Source organism: Neodiprion pinetum, chromosome 3 (assembly GCF_021155775.2).
Source record: "Neodiprion pinetum isolate iyNeoPine1 chromosome 3, iyNeoPine1.2, whole genome shotgun sequence".
Taxonomy (NCBI): domain Eukaryota; kingdom Metazoa; phylum Arthropoda; class Insecta; order Hymenoptera; family Diprionidae; genus Neodiprion; species Neodiprion pinetum.
The window spans coordinates 19,842,797-19,856,940 of NC_060234.1; the positions used below are offsets into that span (position 1 = coordinate 19,842,797).

General features: G+C 38.9%; 1 protein-coding gene across 1 annotated transcript; it reads right to left on the bottom strand.

The window, feature by feature from the left end:
- Window positions 1-312: 312 nt before the first annotated feature.
- Window positions 313-5,052, bottom strand: Polr3H (RNA polymerase III subunit H). The gene is made up of 5 exons (XM_046617335.2): window positions 4,802-5,052; window positions 4,375-4,558; window positions 2,686-2,826; window positions 2,082-2,206; window positions 313-1,030 (listed from the first exon to the last, which is right to left on the bottom strand). The coding sequence occupies exons 1-5, from the start codon at window positions 4,910-4,912 to the stop codon at window positions 977-979; spliced, it is 615 nt and encodes a 204-aa protein (XP_046473291.1). The 5' UTR covers window positions 4,913-5,052; the 3' UTR covers window positions 313-976.
- Window positions 5,053-14,144: the final 9,092 nt, after the last annotated feature.

Consider the following 14,144-nt stretch of genomic DNA (forward strand, 5'->3'; position numbering starts at 1 on the left):
TCTAAGCACCGCACTTCACGATAGGAACGCAGATGCGTGCTTCTTCTCAGTCTTCAATCTTGAATCTTGGTACGAGTCCACTTAGTTTGTCCTTTGGGTATTTCAAATCTTAGTTTGGTCTCAGATAACCCATGTCCTCAAAATTTGCGACTCGGGATAATAATTTGAAAATATTCTGTATAATAAAAATTGATAATTATTAAATTTATCCAATTATTAAAACAATAAATTTAATGTTGATTGTGGTTTTAGTTTAATCAATTGGGATGTGCTCAGTCAATAGTGATAGTAAGGCAACAGATAATACTCAGAAACTGTGGAGATTTTTTTTATTTATAATTATATACCTATATAAGTATATTGACATATAATTTTATGCTATGTTATTACAACTTATACATTGTAAAACAATTGGTAAACCGTATTTGTAAAATTATTTATTTTGACAAACTTACTCTACTCCAAGTCTTCTGTCGTATTGGCATGTTATGTACGCACCAAGTTAGGTAAATACTAAATGAACTGCTATTACAACAGTAATTATAATAAGTGAATAATTTTACTGGATGGCTTATTTGGAGTAAATGGAAATTTTGTGACAACGTAAGAAGGGAATGACAGTTAGCTGCTGGGAAAGTAATAGTATTTGAATATTGAAAATATTTTACGCGTGAAAATATACATTTAAGATAACAAAGAACGTAATAATTGTAAATACCGAAGAGAAAAGGAAATTAATTAAATTTGCAATTTCGTTATGATTCTAAAACGAAACCGATGTGTGTTGTGTTACTTCGTGATGTTTTGCTGATGAAATAATTTGTCGTACGGATAATAAAGAAGATGCTAAGAATAGTAGAACGAGATATTAGGTAAAATAAAAGTATTGTACAAATTGCCTCGTCTCATGGTATACAAACCCTCATTTTATATCACAATTATGAATCGTCCATCCTATACATTCCTCTTTGAACTTTCAACTATTTTCCCACCAAGAGAGAAGTCCAAGGCCTGGCTCATCTATGGCAGCCTGTAATGATCGAATTTATGCATGTTAATGTCTTTCTTCAGGAAAAAAGTTTTAGGATCGTGATTCAACGAAAATAACTTCTTATAAAACTTCCGGTATTGTATAGTACTTTTTAGGTCAATGTGCGAAAAAAATTACATATATATGACAGATTAATAAACCATAAGCTGAATTATTTCAGGTTATTTGATTAAGATTATTTCCACAAGAGACATTATCGTGTATTAATTGTGAATTCAAGGTGAACGATGTTTCTTTAAAACCGTGTAAAATCATACAGAAATCACACGACTCATTTAAGTACGTTTTTGTAGAAATACTTTGATAAATGCACGGTTAGTCTAATTCTAGCACAGTTTTATGAAGAAAAAAATCGCAGTATCATAAAAAATTGCAGGGTACTTCTGACTCTCGATAACTTCTTCCTGGATAATTTTCCGCTTATCGTTAAACTGCCTTCTCTATGAACGGGCTCCACGTATAGAAATAAATTTATCTAGAGACTGAGGAAAAACTAATACCAAGGCTAAAAATTTTATGATTTTGTAAAAATCTATTTCTTATAGTATTCGACATTTTTTGAACTCAAAATATAGAAGTAATGAATAACGTGAAGAAAGTATCATCCATTTTAGGTTTATTAAGTTTTTCCTATTAAAACTTTTATTTTATGGAACTTTTTTATGATGAATTTCGATTCATTTCTGAAGCATTTCTTTTTGCGTGAAAATCCTGTCCGTTTCGTCCCATTTTCTCGCCATCATTCGGGTTTCCCCAAATGCATTGCCTGCACCGCGGTTACAGTAGACTAATCAGGATGAAAATAGCCTTCGTAATATTGTCCCCCTCAAAGTAGACCGAGAATAAGAAGTTATGGAAAGTTTACTGTACGGAAAAAAGTCTGCGCAGATTTTCCTTTTCCGGCATAGTTGTGACAAAATCGCCCATGGCCAGATAATTAGATGGTTCCTACCAGTTCTTGTATGACCAGCAATTTTTTACGTAACGACAGGTGTGATTTGACTCATTTATTTAAACAAAATATACGTACGCTGAGAGTGTATGGCGAAGTTAAATTCACTTCAGATTTTTCAACAGTTTCGGTGCTAACAGACGGACCAACGGGTGATGTTTCAATAAAAGTTTCATTCACGATTCTAAACCGTATACTTTCACCTGAAAAAATCAATAGAGGTATTATTTGTACTTTGTATTTCGATAATAAATCATAAATATTCCACGTAAAGTTGCACTTATGATATATATAGCGTGCTCTACGGGGATATTTTTACGTAAATAAAGTATGTTTCATTCTACCTATAAATAAGTACAGGTACTCTTAAAATGGACCTAGGTACAAGTAGAAGGTACTTGCTAAGGAATGTACTTAGGTATAAAAGAGGTACTTGTTCCTAGATACTTTACAACACTTTCGATATTCCAGTGTTCTTGGAACATATCATTTTCCTCAGAGCTATGGTTAGATCGGAAAATCGATATCAAAAAGGTGAAACTAATTCATAAAATTTTTCTGTGTACGTTTTAATAGCATCGATCATATTACTTCAGTAACCACTGAGGGAAGATCATCGAGTAAGGATCACACTGACAAGGGTAGATTATACTAGACCTTAATGGATTGACGTAAATCTTACCAGCATCCATAAATAAGTCATGCTTATCTCCATCTCCAGTATCATATTCCCAAACCCATGCTTGCTCAGTTTGATCAAATCTTGAAGGATGTTGTAGCTTATGAGGAGGGATAATTATGTCTTCAAAAAATCCCAAAGTGACTAAATAATAAAAATATTTGTACAACAATATATTAATAGAATTCATGTTGCACAGCGTGAAAAAGAATGGATGTAAATTGCTGTGACATTTTACTACTAGATCTATTGGTTTCAATGTAGCATGAGGGTGAATAATTTTTCATTGATAAAGCGTCAAAAAATCGTAGAAACATTAAAGAATAAATGTAAAAAAAAAATACTGGTTCTGTCTGGAAATACGGTTTAAAATACTTCTAGGACTTATAATGGAACTCTCTCTTCATTTCACAATTCTTTGAATCTAATTAATAATACCCAACTGTTCACAGTTTTGCGAGGATCTTCCATGTTTTGAATGTACAAAATTACAAGTTCTAATTTTAATTTTCTCAACTACAGGATTATAAGCTGATAGTATTAGTTGTTTCGAGCATATCGTGAAAGGCTTGCCACGTGAAAATGTAAACACTCCAATGGGAGCACCAAGCGTAGATTTAGTCATAATACCTTCCTTGAAATATTGAAAATGAAGAAGTACAGCAAGCATAATTATAGAATGGAATCACGATCACGTCGAGAACATATCAAAAACAACAAATCGTAATCAAATCTTGCCAGGAAAACGATAGATAATAAAGAGACTAGGTAAATCATGTATGTTGTGCAAAGAAAAATTATTTATTTATTTGACAGACACTGAGGTCTCCTACAAAATTGCCCATGAATTATACATCGGCTCAGCAGTGTAAAAGTAAAAAGACATATAGGTCATGGTTCTGGTTTGCTAGGGAAGTAATTTCATGAATTATTGGAAGATCAGCCTGAATCGAGACATAAGATAAATGTTGTGTTACACCTGCAGTTGCATATTAAGTATAATATGTGCAGTACGGTACAGCAGAAAAAAAAATTATGGAAATACTTTATGTCAACATCCTTACAAAAAGTTTGGTTTTCGACGCATGTTTAACGTGTAGAAAGTCGTTAATTTTTAAGTTGTACAGGAATAATATTTGTGTTATAAGTGTGGGATTGGGCGATTTTCAATGAGTCGGAAGGTTGCAAACCGGATTTAGTAGAAAAAAAATTATCTTGGCAGTGATGTACTGGAAGACTTCTTAGTTTGATTACCATCTTCCATTTCAATATCGCAAGTTGATTTGAAAAAAAAAATTCAACAGCCAAAAACTCGATAATACCAAGTACTTTAGCTGACTTACTTAAAATTTAGAACAGAAAATAAACTTGAGGTAAAGATATACTGATGGACTTTTTGAATCCAAGATACATTCCAATTTCAGCAATCTCAACACAGGTATTTCAACTACATATGTGCTAATGATTCTGTTTCATTTATTCAAATGATTTAAATTAATTGAAATCTCAATTTCCAAGTTCGAAGCCTCGTCTTTAATCACGAGTGATAACATATACTTAATTCATTTGTGTCACGATTTAGAGTTACTTATTTTTCGACAAAACTATCATACTTTAAAAGAAAATATGCAATTATTGGAAACTCAGTAATTTCGGGACGTTTCCCAGACTTGGATGAATTAAAATATTTACCATGTACACCATCAGCACTGCAGCTCCGAATCTTTCCAACAAGAATCTCTTCAACGAATGGTCTGAACACGATAAAGCGAAAGGTCACTTTTGTGTGAGAAGAACCATCTCCAGGAAAAATGTAAGAATCTTCAATACGAGTCATATCATGTAAAGCAATACACAGACCCACGTTGTGATATACCTGAAATTAACGATACCATATTAATACAGTTAGTAGACGTTAGGAATCAACAGTCAATTTGGTTCCTTTAATTTTATTAACCTAATAATCTGTTCACTGTTTACTGTAAAACATTTCAGTAAAATAATCGTGTTATAAGAAGAACATAAAGCCCACAATATACCAGGAATTTGTTTATCTGCTTTACAAATTTGTACTTCAGTAGAAGATCGATTAGATTGTAATTTCCAAGAATTCACCTACCTTATTAGCTAGTTTTCTGTTCAGCTCATCAGCAATAGCATCGTTCAATTTTCGCTTAAACATCCACGGACGAATTCGAACATTGTCTTCAAATTCGGCAAGTACAAACATCTTGGCGTCGAACTCCTGAGTTCAACTCACATAACCTATTTTTGTTTTGTTATTGACCACCAAGGCGCGTCCATGGAACTCGTCTTTTCTCCATGCTTGAAAAGAAACGGGTAGAACCACGGTCTTACATACTGGCTGGAAACTCCATTGGGGGGGGGGGGGGGGGGGGGGGGCAGGTCGCTTATTGAAGCCATTTTTGTGTTCACTAGTAGTCGCCACTAGGTTCGTTGCGATCTTGGCCGTGATCGAAAATTGACTGACAGTACTGTCAGCAATCTTTTATCTCTTTTGCGCTGCTGAGTTCATGGACAGCTCTGTCTCTGTCCTAGGGAATTTTTAGTACTGGCAGTCAATTTACGAACACGAGGGGGGGGGGGTCCACACAAGCCGTGGATTCGCACATATACATATATGGTATTCACCCACTCATCGTGGGTATGTTCCGATATACACTGCGAGCACTGTTCAGTGCTCTTACTGGGGAGAAATTCGTTCCGTTATAGACGGACAGTATACAGTCGCAGTATCCTAGGGAAATATATGACGTCATAAATCGTCGCCATTTTTCTACTGTGAACACCGGTGCTTTCGAGGTAAGGTGCTCTCAGTGCTTTGATCACGTGATCAACAGCGTTCAGAAATTTAACAGCTTCCACTATTGATAATTATTATTATTGAATATTGTCATTTAAAAATACCGGCCGTTAAAAACAAAAATGGAAAATTTGAATAAATTGTGTTTATTGCAATGTGAAACAAATATTATGTATGAAATGAAAGTAACGCCAAAAAATGTCGATCACAGTATACTGTACTGCGTTCCGTTTCAAGCAGTATCCAGTATAGCTAACTATACAGGAACGGCTTCGCAGTATACTAAATTGACGACACACCTTACAGTGCTCGCAGTGTATATCGGAACATACCCCGTATTTATTGAGGTTATTCTTATCCTGGTAACTAGACCGCAGCGACAACTGGTAGTGCCGCTAGAATCGAGATTTTCTCTTGCTAAAGCGACGCGAATAATCGTGGCTCCCAGCATAGGGGTTTCAGACCTGTATGTAAGACCGTGGGGTAGAATATTATTGATGATATGGCGGTTAACTGAAGAATATAAAGACAGTTGCCCAAATGAGCTTAGGTGTGACAACCAAAAATCGTCGAGCGCTTGCGCCCTCTGAGATGTTCCAACGGTAGAGTTGAGAACTTATTGCAGAACATCAGAGAGTTACCGATTTCGACATGATGCCGGCTGCATTCATCTTCCGAGTAACACTGTCTTCGCAATGGCAAGCCGAAGCCAGTACTTGGCCTGTGTGTACTTACCGACTTGTCGGTAATACAAGAAATTAATAATGAGAATGAATTTCTTCCAAAATTCTAGCAGCGCAGTGATTTAATTGAAGTATAGGTATCCGAGAGAAGAATTTATACATAGATCATGAATAATAATAGGTCAGATGTAATAATGATGCAGATAGCAAGAAGTATTATGCGGTCCACGTACGATATTAATACAGGATGTCCCTAAATTGGGGACACGGACCAGCCAGCGTGATACCTGACTCAAATCCAACCGAGAATTTCTTTGCCGCAAGCTCGTCCGACGCATAGTTTTTGAATTATAAGCGATAGCGTTAGGCCAATCAGAGTGCACCATTTCATCTGGATTTGCCGCCACGAAAATTGCTGTTTTGTTCGTCTGGGTGAATTATTATTATTCGTTTACGAATTAAATATCGGCACCACCCCTCTCGCCCTGTTGTACCGATTCACGACCACTGACCTCGGTATTGTTGCCGCGGCACACGTTGCCGGCCGCACACCCAAGGACGCACACTCGTGTGGGTGAAAATAAGCGAATGCCCAGCTACACAATACTACGAAACACACATCTACGAGTGAAAATAAAAATAAATATCCAGATAAATCAGCGGATTTAAGATTTAATGTTACAAAACACTTCCAATCATCGATGTATGCATAAAACTAGAGATTTTAGACGATTGATATGCCGTTAGAGTTCATAATTAGTCATTCAATCAATCTGAATTATGCTTACCGAAAATTTTTTGTGTCTTTGCAACATAATTTTTCCACTAGTTTTAACTTCATCATTGACATCCGATTTTTCAATAATGCAAGGGAAAAGTAACTCGCTGAATTGACGTGTCAACAGGTTTGTAAATCAATTACGATTCACCTGAGTTAACACAAAACATCTAGATAAACGAGAATTCACTGGATCACTAAAAATGATAACCGGAATCATGAGAATCATTTGAGATATAACTAAATTAGGAAGAGTTGTAAGGAGTCAAGTTACTTTGAATAACTTTAGATTCGTGCCAAAATTTTATGTTTAGAGAGAAAAATAATTAAATTCAAATAAAAAAGTAATTTTAAATCAGGCAGAAGAAAATTTCCAAATACCTGAATTCAAATAAAGCAATTTGAATTTAATAAATCTATCCGAATTTGAGCAAAAATAATAATTATTATTTCGAATAGAAAAATGAAGTCGAATTACATGTACAAATTCAATTAATTCAACTCAAAAAAATATGGTGTCATTCGAATTCCCAGTTATTTCCTCGTCGATTCAATGAAAACGCAGCAAAAAGAGCGTGGGACCAACAGGAGAGAAATGGCGAGCAAGAAAGCACCCGCTGAAAAATGGCGAAAACTTACGTTCTCGTTTTTTGGCTGTAACTTTTGATGCGTTGATCGCAGCGTATTGGGACTGCGCCCAATCGATTTCTCTGGCGAAATTACGTCGGAATAGTGCATGAAAGAATTTATTCCAGCGCGTTTCAAAATTGCGAAGATTTTCGACAAAAATGCAAAGGGGTTAGCCTTACTTTTTCTTCATTTTTCGAGCCGAAACTTTTCGGTCTCAGATTCGATTTCAACGATCCCTACCCGACTTGTTGGAACCAGAGGAACTCAAAAAACGCAGCAGAACGAGCGTGGGATCAACAGGAGAGAAATGGCGAGCAAAAAAGCAACCGCTGAAAAATGGCGAAAACTTAGGTTCTAGTTTTTTGGCTGTAACTCTTGATGCGTTGATCGCAGCGTATTGGGACTGCGCCCAATCGATTTCTCTCGCAAAATTACGTCCGATCAGTGCTACAATTAAGTGATTCCAGCACTTTTCGAAATCGCGAAAATTTTCGCCAAAAATGGAAAGGGGTTAGCCTTACTTCTTTTTTTGGCAAAAAACTTTTGGTCTCAGATTCGATTCGAACGATCCCTATGCGACCAATTGGACCCTCAGGAACTCAGGAATCGCAGCGAAAAGAGCGTAGGACCAACAGGAGAGAAATGGCGAGCCAAAAAGCACCTGCTGAAAAATGTCGAAAATTCAGGTTCTGGTGTTTTGGCTGTAACTTTTGATGCGTTGATCGCAGCGTATTGGGACAGCGCCGAATCGATTTCTCTCGCAAAATGACGTTCGATCAGTACTACAATTAATTGATTTCAGCACTTTTCAAAATCGCGGAAATTTTCGCCAAAAATGGAAAGGGGTTAGCCTTACTTTCTTTTTTTGGCAAAAAACTTTTGGTCTCAGATTCGATTCAAACGATCCTCATCCGACCTATTGGACCCTCAGGAACTCAGTAATCGCAGCGAAAAGAGCGTCGGACCAACAGGAGAGAAATAGCGTGCGAAAATGCACCTGCTGAATAATGTCGAAAATTCAGGTTCTGGTTTTTTGGCTGTAACTCTTGATGCGTTGATCGCAGCGTATTGGGACTGCGCCCAATCGATTTCTCTCGCAAAATTACGTCCGATCAGTGCTACAATCTATTGATTCCAGCACTTTTCGGAATTGCGAAAATTTTCGCAAAAAATGGAAAGGGGTTAGCCTTACTTTTTTTATTTGGCAAAAAACTTTTGGTCTCAGATTCGATTCAAACGATCCTCATCCGACCAATTGGACCCTCAGGATCTCAAAAAACGCAGCAAAAAGAGCATGGGACCAACAGGAGAGAAATGGCGAGCAAAAAAGCAACCGCTGAAAAATGGCGAAAACTTAGGTTCTCGTTTTTTGGCTGTAACTCTTGATGCGTTGATCGCAGCGTATTGGGACTGCGCCGAATCGATTTCTCTCGCAAAATGACGTTCGATCAGTGCTACAATTAATTGATTCCAGCACTTTTCGGAATTTCGAAAATTTTCGTAAAAAATGGAAAGGGGTTAGCCTTACTTTTTTTTTTGGCAAAAAGCTTTTGGTCTCAGATTCGATTCAAACGATCCCTATGCGACCAATTGGACCCTCAGGAACTCAGAAATCGCAGCGAAAAGAGCGTAGGACCAACAGGAGAGAAATGGCGAGCCAAAAAGCACCTGCTGAAAAATGTCGAAAATTCAGGTTCTGGTGTTTTGGCTGTAACTTTTGATGCGTTGATCGCAGCGTATTGGGACTGCGCCGAATCGATTTCTCTCGCAAAATTACGTCCGATCAGTGCTACAATTAAGTGATTCCAGCACTTTTCAAAATCGCGAAAATTTTCGCCAAAAATGGAAAGGGGTTAGCCTTACTTTTTTTATTTGGCAAAAAACTTTTGGTCTCAGATTCGATTCAAACGATCCTCATCCGACCAATTGGACCCTCAGGATCTCAAAAAACGCAGCAAAAAGAGCGTGGGACCAACAGGAGAGAAATGGCGAGCAAAAAAGCAACCGCTGAAAAATGGCGAAAACTTAGGTTCTCGTTTTTTGGCTGTAACTCTTGATGCGTTGATCGCAGCGTATTGGGACTGCGCCCAATCGATTTCTCTCGCAAAATTACGTCGGAGAAGTGCATGAAAGAATTTATTCCAGCACTTTTCAAAATCGCGGAAATTTTCGCCAAAAATGGAAAGGGGTTAGCCTTGCTTTTTTTTTTGGCAAAAAGCTTTTGGTCTCAGATTCGATTCAAACGATCCCTATGCGACCAATTGGACCCTCACGAACTCAGAAATCGCAGCGAAAAGAGCGTAGGACCAACAGGAGAGAAATGGCGAGCCAAAAAGCACCTGCTGAAAAATGTCGAAAATTCAGGTTCTGGTGTTTTGGCTGTAACTTTTGATGCGTTGATCGCAGCGTATTGGGACTGCGCCGAATCGATTTCTCTCGCAAAATTACGTCCGATCAGTGCTACAATTAAGTGATTCCAGCACTTTTCAAAATCGCGAAAATTTTCGCCAAAAATGGAAAGGGGTTAGCCTTACTTTTTTTATTTGGCAAAAAACTTTTGGTCTCAGATTCGATTCAAACGATCCTCATCCGACCAATTGGACCCTCAGGATCTCAAAAAACGCAGCAAAAAGAGCGTGGGACCAACAGGAGAGAAATGGCGAGCAGAAAAGCAACCGCTGAAAAATGGCGGAAACTTAGGTTCTCGTTTTTTGGCTGTAACTCTTGATGCGTTGATCGCAGCGTATTGGGACTGCGCCCAATCGATTTCTCTCGCAAAATTACGTCGGAGAAGTGCATGAAAGAATTTATTCCAGCACTTTTCAAAATCGCGGAAATTTTCGCCAAAAATGGAAAGGAGTTAGCCTTACTTTCTTTTTTTGGCAAAAAACTTTTGGTCTCAGATTCGATTCAAACGATCCTCATCCGACCTATTGGACCCTCAGGAACTCAGTAATCGCAGCGAAAAGAGCGTCGGACCAACAGGAGAGAAATAGCGTGCGAAAATGCACCTGCTGAATAATGTCGAAAATTCAGGTTCTGGTTTTTTGGCTGTAACTCTTGATGCGTTGATCGCAGCGTATTGGGACTGCGCCCAATCGATTTCTCTCGCAAAATTACGTCCGATCAGTGCTACAATATATTGATTCCAGCACTTTTCGGAATTGCGAAAATTTTCGAAAAAAATGGAAAGGGGTTAGCCTTACTTTTTTTATTTGGCAAAAAACTTTTGGTCTCAGATTCGATTCAAACGATCCTCATCCGACCAATTGGACCCTCAGGATCTCAAAAATCGCAGCAAAAAGAGCATGGGACCAACAGGAGAGAAATGGCGAGCAAAAAAGCAACCGCTGAAAAATGGCGAAAACTTAGGTTCTCGTTTTTTGGCTGTAACTCTTGATGCGTTGATCGCAGCGTATTGGGACTGCGCCGAATCGATTTCTCTCGCAAAATGACGTTCGATCAGTGCTACAATTAATTGATTCCAGCACTTTTCGGAATTTCGAAAATTTTCGTAAAAAATGGAAAGGGGTTAGCCTTACTTTTTTTTTTGGCAAAAAACTTTTGGTCCCAGATTCGATTTGAACGATCCTTATACGACCAACTGGACCCTCAGGAACTCAGGAATCGCAGCGAAAAGAGCGTGGGACCAACAGGAGAGAAAAGGCGAGCGAAAAAGGCACCTGCTGAAAAATGACGGAAATTCGGGTTCTGGTTTTTTGGCTGTAACTTTTGATGCGTTGATTGCAGCGTATTGGGACTGCGCCCGATCGATTTCTCTCGCAAAATTACGTCCGATCAGTGCTACAATTAAGTGATTCCAGCACTTTTCAAAATCGCGAAAATTTTCGCCAAAAATGGAAAGGGGTTAGCCTTACTTTTTTTTTTTGGCAAAAAGCTTTTGGTCTCAGATTCGATTCAAACGATCCCTATGCGACCAATTGGACCCTCAGGAACTCAGAAATCGCAGCGAAAAGAGCGTAGGACCAACAGGAGAGAAATGGCGAGCCAAAAAGCACCTGCTGAAAAATGTCGAAAATTCAGGTTCTGGTGTTTTGGCTGTAACTTTTGATGCGTTGATCGCAGCGTATTGGGACTGCGCCGAATCGATTTCTCTCGCAAAATTACGTCCGATCAGTGCTACAATTAAGTGATTCCAGCACTTTTCAAAATCGCGAAAATTTTCGCCAAAAATGGAAAGGGGTTAGCCTTACTTTTTTTATTTGGCAAAAAACTTTTGGTCTCAGATTCGATTCAAACGATCCTCATCCGACCAATTGGACCCTCACGATCTCAAAAAACGCAGCAAAAAGAGCGTGGGACCAACAGGAGAGAAATGGCGAGCAGAAAAGCAACCGCTGAAAAGTAGCGGAAACTTAGGTTCTCGTTTTTTGGCTGTAACTCTTGATGCGTTGATCGCAGCGTATTGGGACTGCGCCCAATCGATTTCTCTCGCAAAATTACGTCGGAGAAGTGCATGAAAGAATTTATTCCAGCACTTTTCAAAATCGCGGAAATTTTCGCCAAAAATGGAAAGGGGTTAGCCTTACTTTCTTTTTTTGGCAAAAAACTTTTGGTCTCAGATTCGATTCAAACGATCCTCATCCGACCTATTGGACCCTCAGGAACTCAGTAATCGCAGCGAAAAGAGCGTCGGACCAACAGGAAAGAAATAGCGTGCGAAAAAGCAACCGCTGAAAAATGGCGAAAACTTAGGTTCTCGTTTTTTGGCTGTAACTCTTGATGCGTTGATCGCAGCGTATTGGGACTGCGCCGAATCGATTTCTCTCGCAAAAAGACGTTCGATCAGTGCTACAATTAATTGATTCCAGCACTTTTCGGAATTTCGAAAATTTTCGTAAAAAATGGAAAGGGGTTAGCCTTACTTTTTTTTTTGGCAAAAAACTTTTGGTCCCAGATTCGATTTGAACGATCCTTATACGACCAACTGGACCCTCAGGAACTCAGGAATCGCAGCGAAAAGAGCGTGGGACCAACAGGAGAGAAATGGCGAGCGAAAAAGGCACCTGCTGAAAAATGACGGAAATTCGGGTTCTGGTTTTTTGGCTGTAACTTTTGATGCGTTGATTGCAGCGTATTGGGACTGCGCCCGATCGATTTCTCTCGCAAAATTACGTCCGATCAGTGCTACAATTAAGTGATTCCAGCACTTTTCAAAATCGCGAAAATTTTCGCCAAAAATGGAAAGGGGTTAGCCTTACTTTTTTTTTTTGGCAAAAAGCTTTTGGTCTCAGATTCGATTCAAACGATCCTCATCCGACCAATTGGACCCTCAGGATCTCAAAAAACGCAGCGAAAAGAGGGTGGGACCAACAGGAGAGAAATGGCGAGCAAAAAAGCAACCGCTGAAAATAGGCGAAAACTTAGGATCTCGTTTTTTGGCTGTAACTCTTGATGCGTTGATCGCAGCGTATTGGGACTGCGCCCAATCGATTTCTCTCGCAAAATTACGTCCGATCAGTGCTACAATCTATTGATTCCAGCACTTTCCGGAATTGCGAAAATTTTCGTAAAAAATGGAAAGGGGTTAGCCTTACTTTTTTTTTTGGCAAAAAACTTTTGGTCCCAGATTCGATTTGAACGATCCTTATACGACCAACTAGACCCTCAGGAACACAAAAATCGCAGCGAAAAGAGCGTGGGACCAACAGGAGAGAAATGGCGAGCGAAAAAGCACCTGCTGAAAAATGACGAAAATTCGGGTTCTGGTTTTTTGGCTGTAACTTTTGATGCGTTGATCGCAGCGTATTGGGACTGCGCCCGATCGATTTCTCTCGCAAAATTACGTCCGATCAGTGCTACAATTAAGTGATTCCAGCACTTTTCAAAATTGCGAAAATTTTCGCCAAAAATGGAAAGGGGTTAGCCTTACTTCTTTCTTTGGCAAAAAACTTTTGGTCTCAGATTCGATTCAAACGATCCCTATGCGACCAATTGGACCCTCAGGAACTCAGAAATCGCAGCGAAAAGAGCGTAGGACCAACAGGAGAGAAATGGCGAGCCAAAAAGCACCTGCTGAAAAATGTCGAAAATTCAGGATCTGGTGTTTTGGCTGTAACTTTTGATGCGTTGATCGCAGCGTATTGGGACTGCGCCCGATCGATTTCTCTCGCAAAATTACGTCCGATCCGTGCTACAATTAAGTGATTCCAGCACTTTTCAAAATCGCGAAAATTTTCGCCAAAAATGGAAAGGGGTTAGCCTTACTTTTTTTTTTGGCAAAAAACTTTTGGTCTCAGATTCGATTCAAACGATCCTCATCCGACCAATTGGACCCTCAGGATCTCAAAAAACGCAGCAAAAAGAGCGTGGGACCAACAGGAGAGAAATAGCGAGCCAAAAAGCACCTGCTGAAAAATGTCGAAAATTCAGGTTCTGGTGTTTTGGCTGTAACTTTTGATGCGTTGATCGCAGCGTATTGGGACTGCTCTCAATCGAGTTCTCTCGCAAAATGACGTCCGATCAGTGCTACAATTAATTGATTCCAGCACTTTTCAAAATCGCGAAAATTTTCGCCAAAAATGGA

What these genes read in the sequence shown, in the direction of transcription:
- Polr3H (XM_046617335.2), bottom strand. Translation starts at nt 4,912, where the DNA reads ATGTTTGTACTTGCCGAATTTGAAGACAATGTTCGAATTCGTCCGTGG. An exon ending in CAGTGCTGATGGTGTACATG is followed by an intron (nt 2,827 to 4,374) that starts GTAAATATTTTA and finishes TTTATTATTTAG; the next exon opens with TCACTTTGGGATTTTTTGAA. An exon ending in TGACTTATTTATGGATGCTG is followed by an intron (nt 2,207 to 2,685) that starts GTAAGATTTACG and finishes TGATTTTTTCAG; the next exon opens with GTGAAAGTATACGGTTTAGA.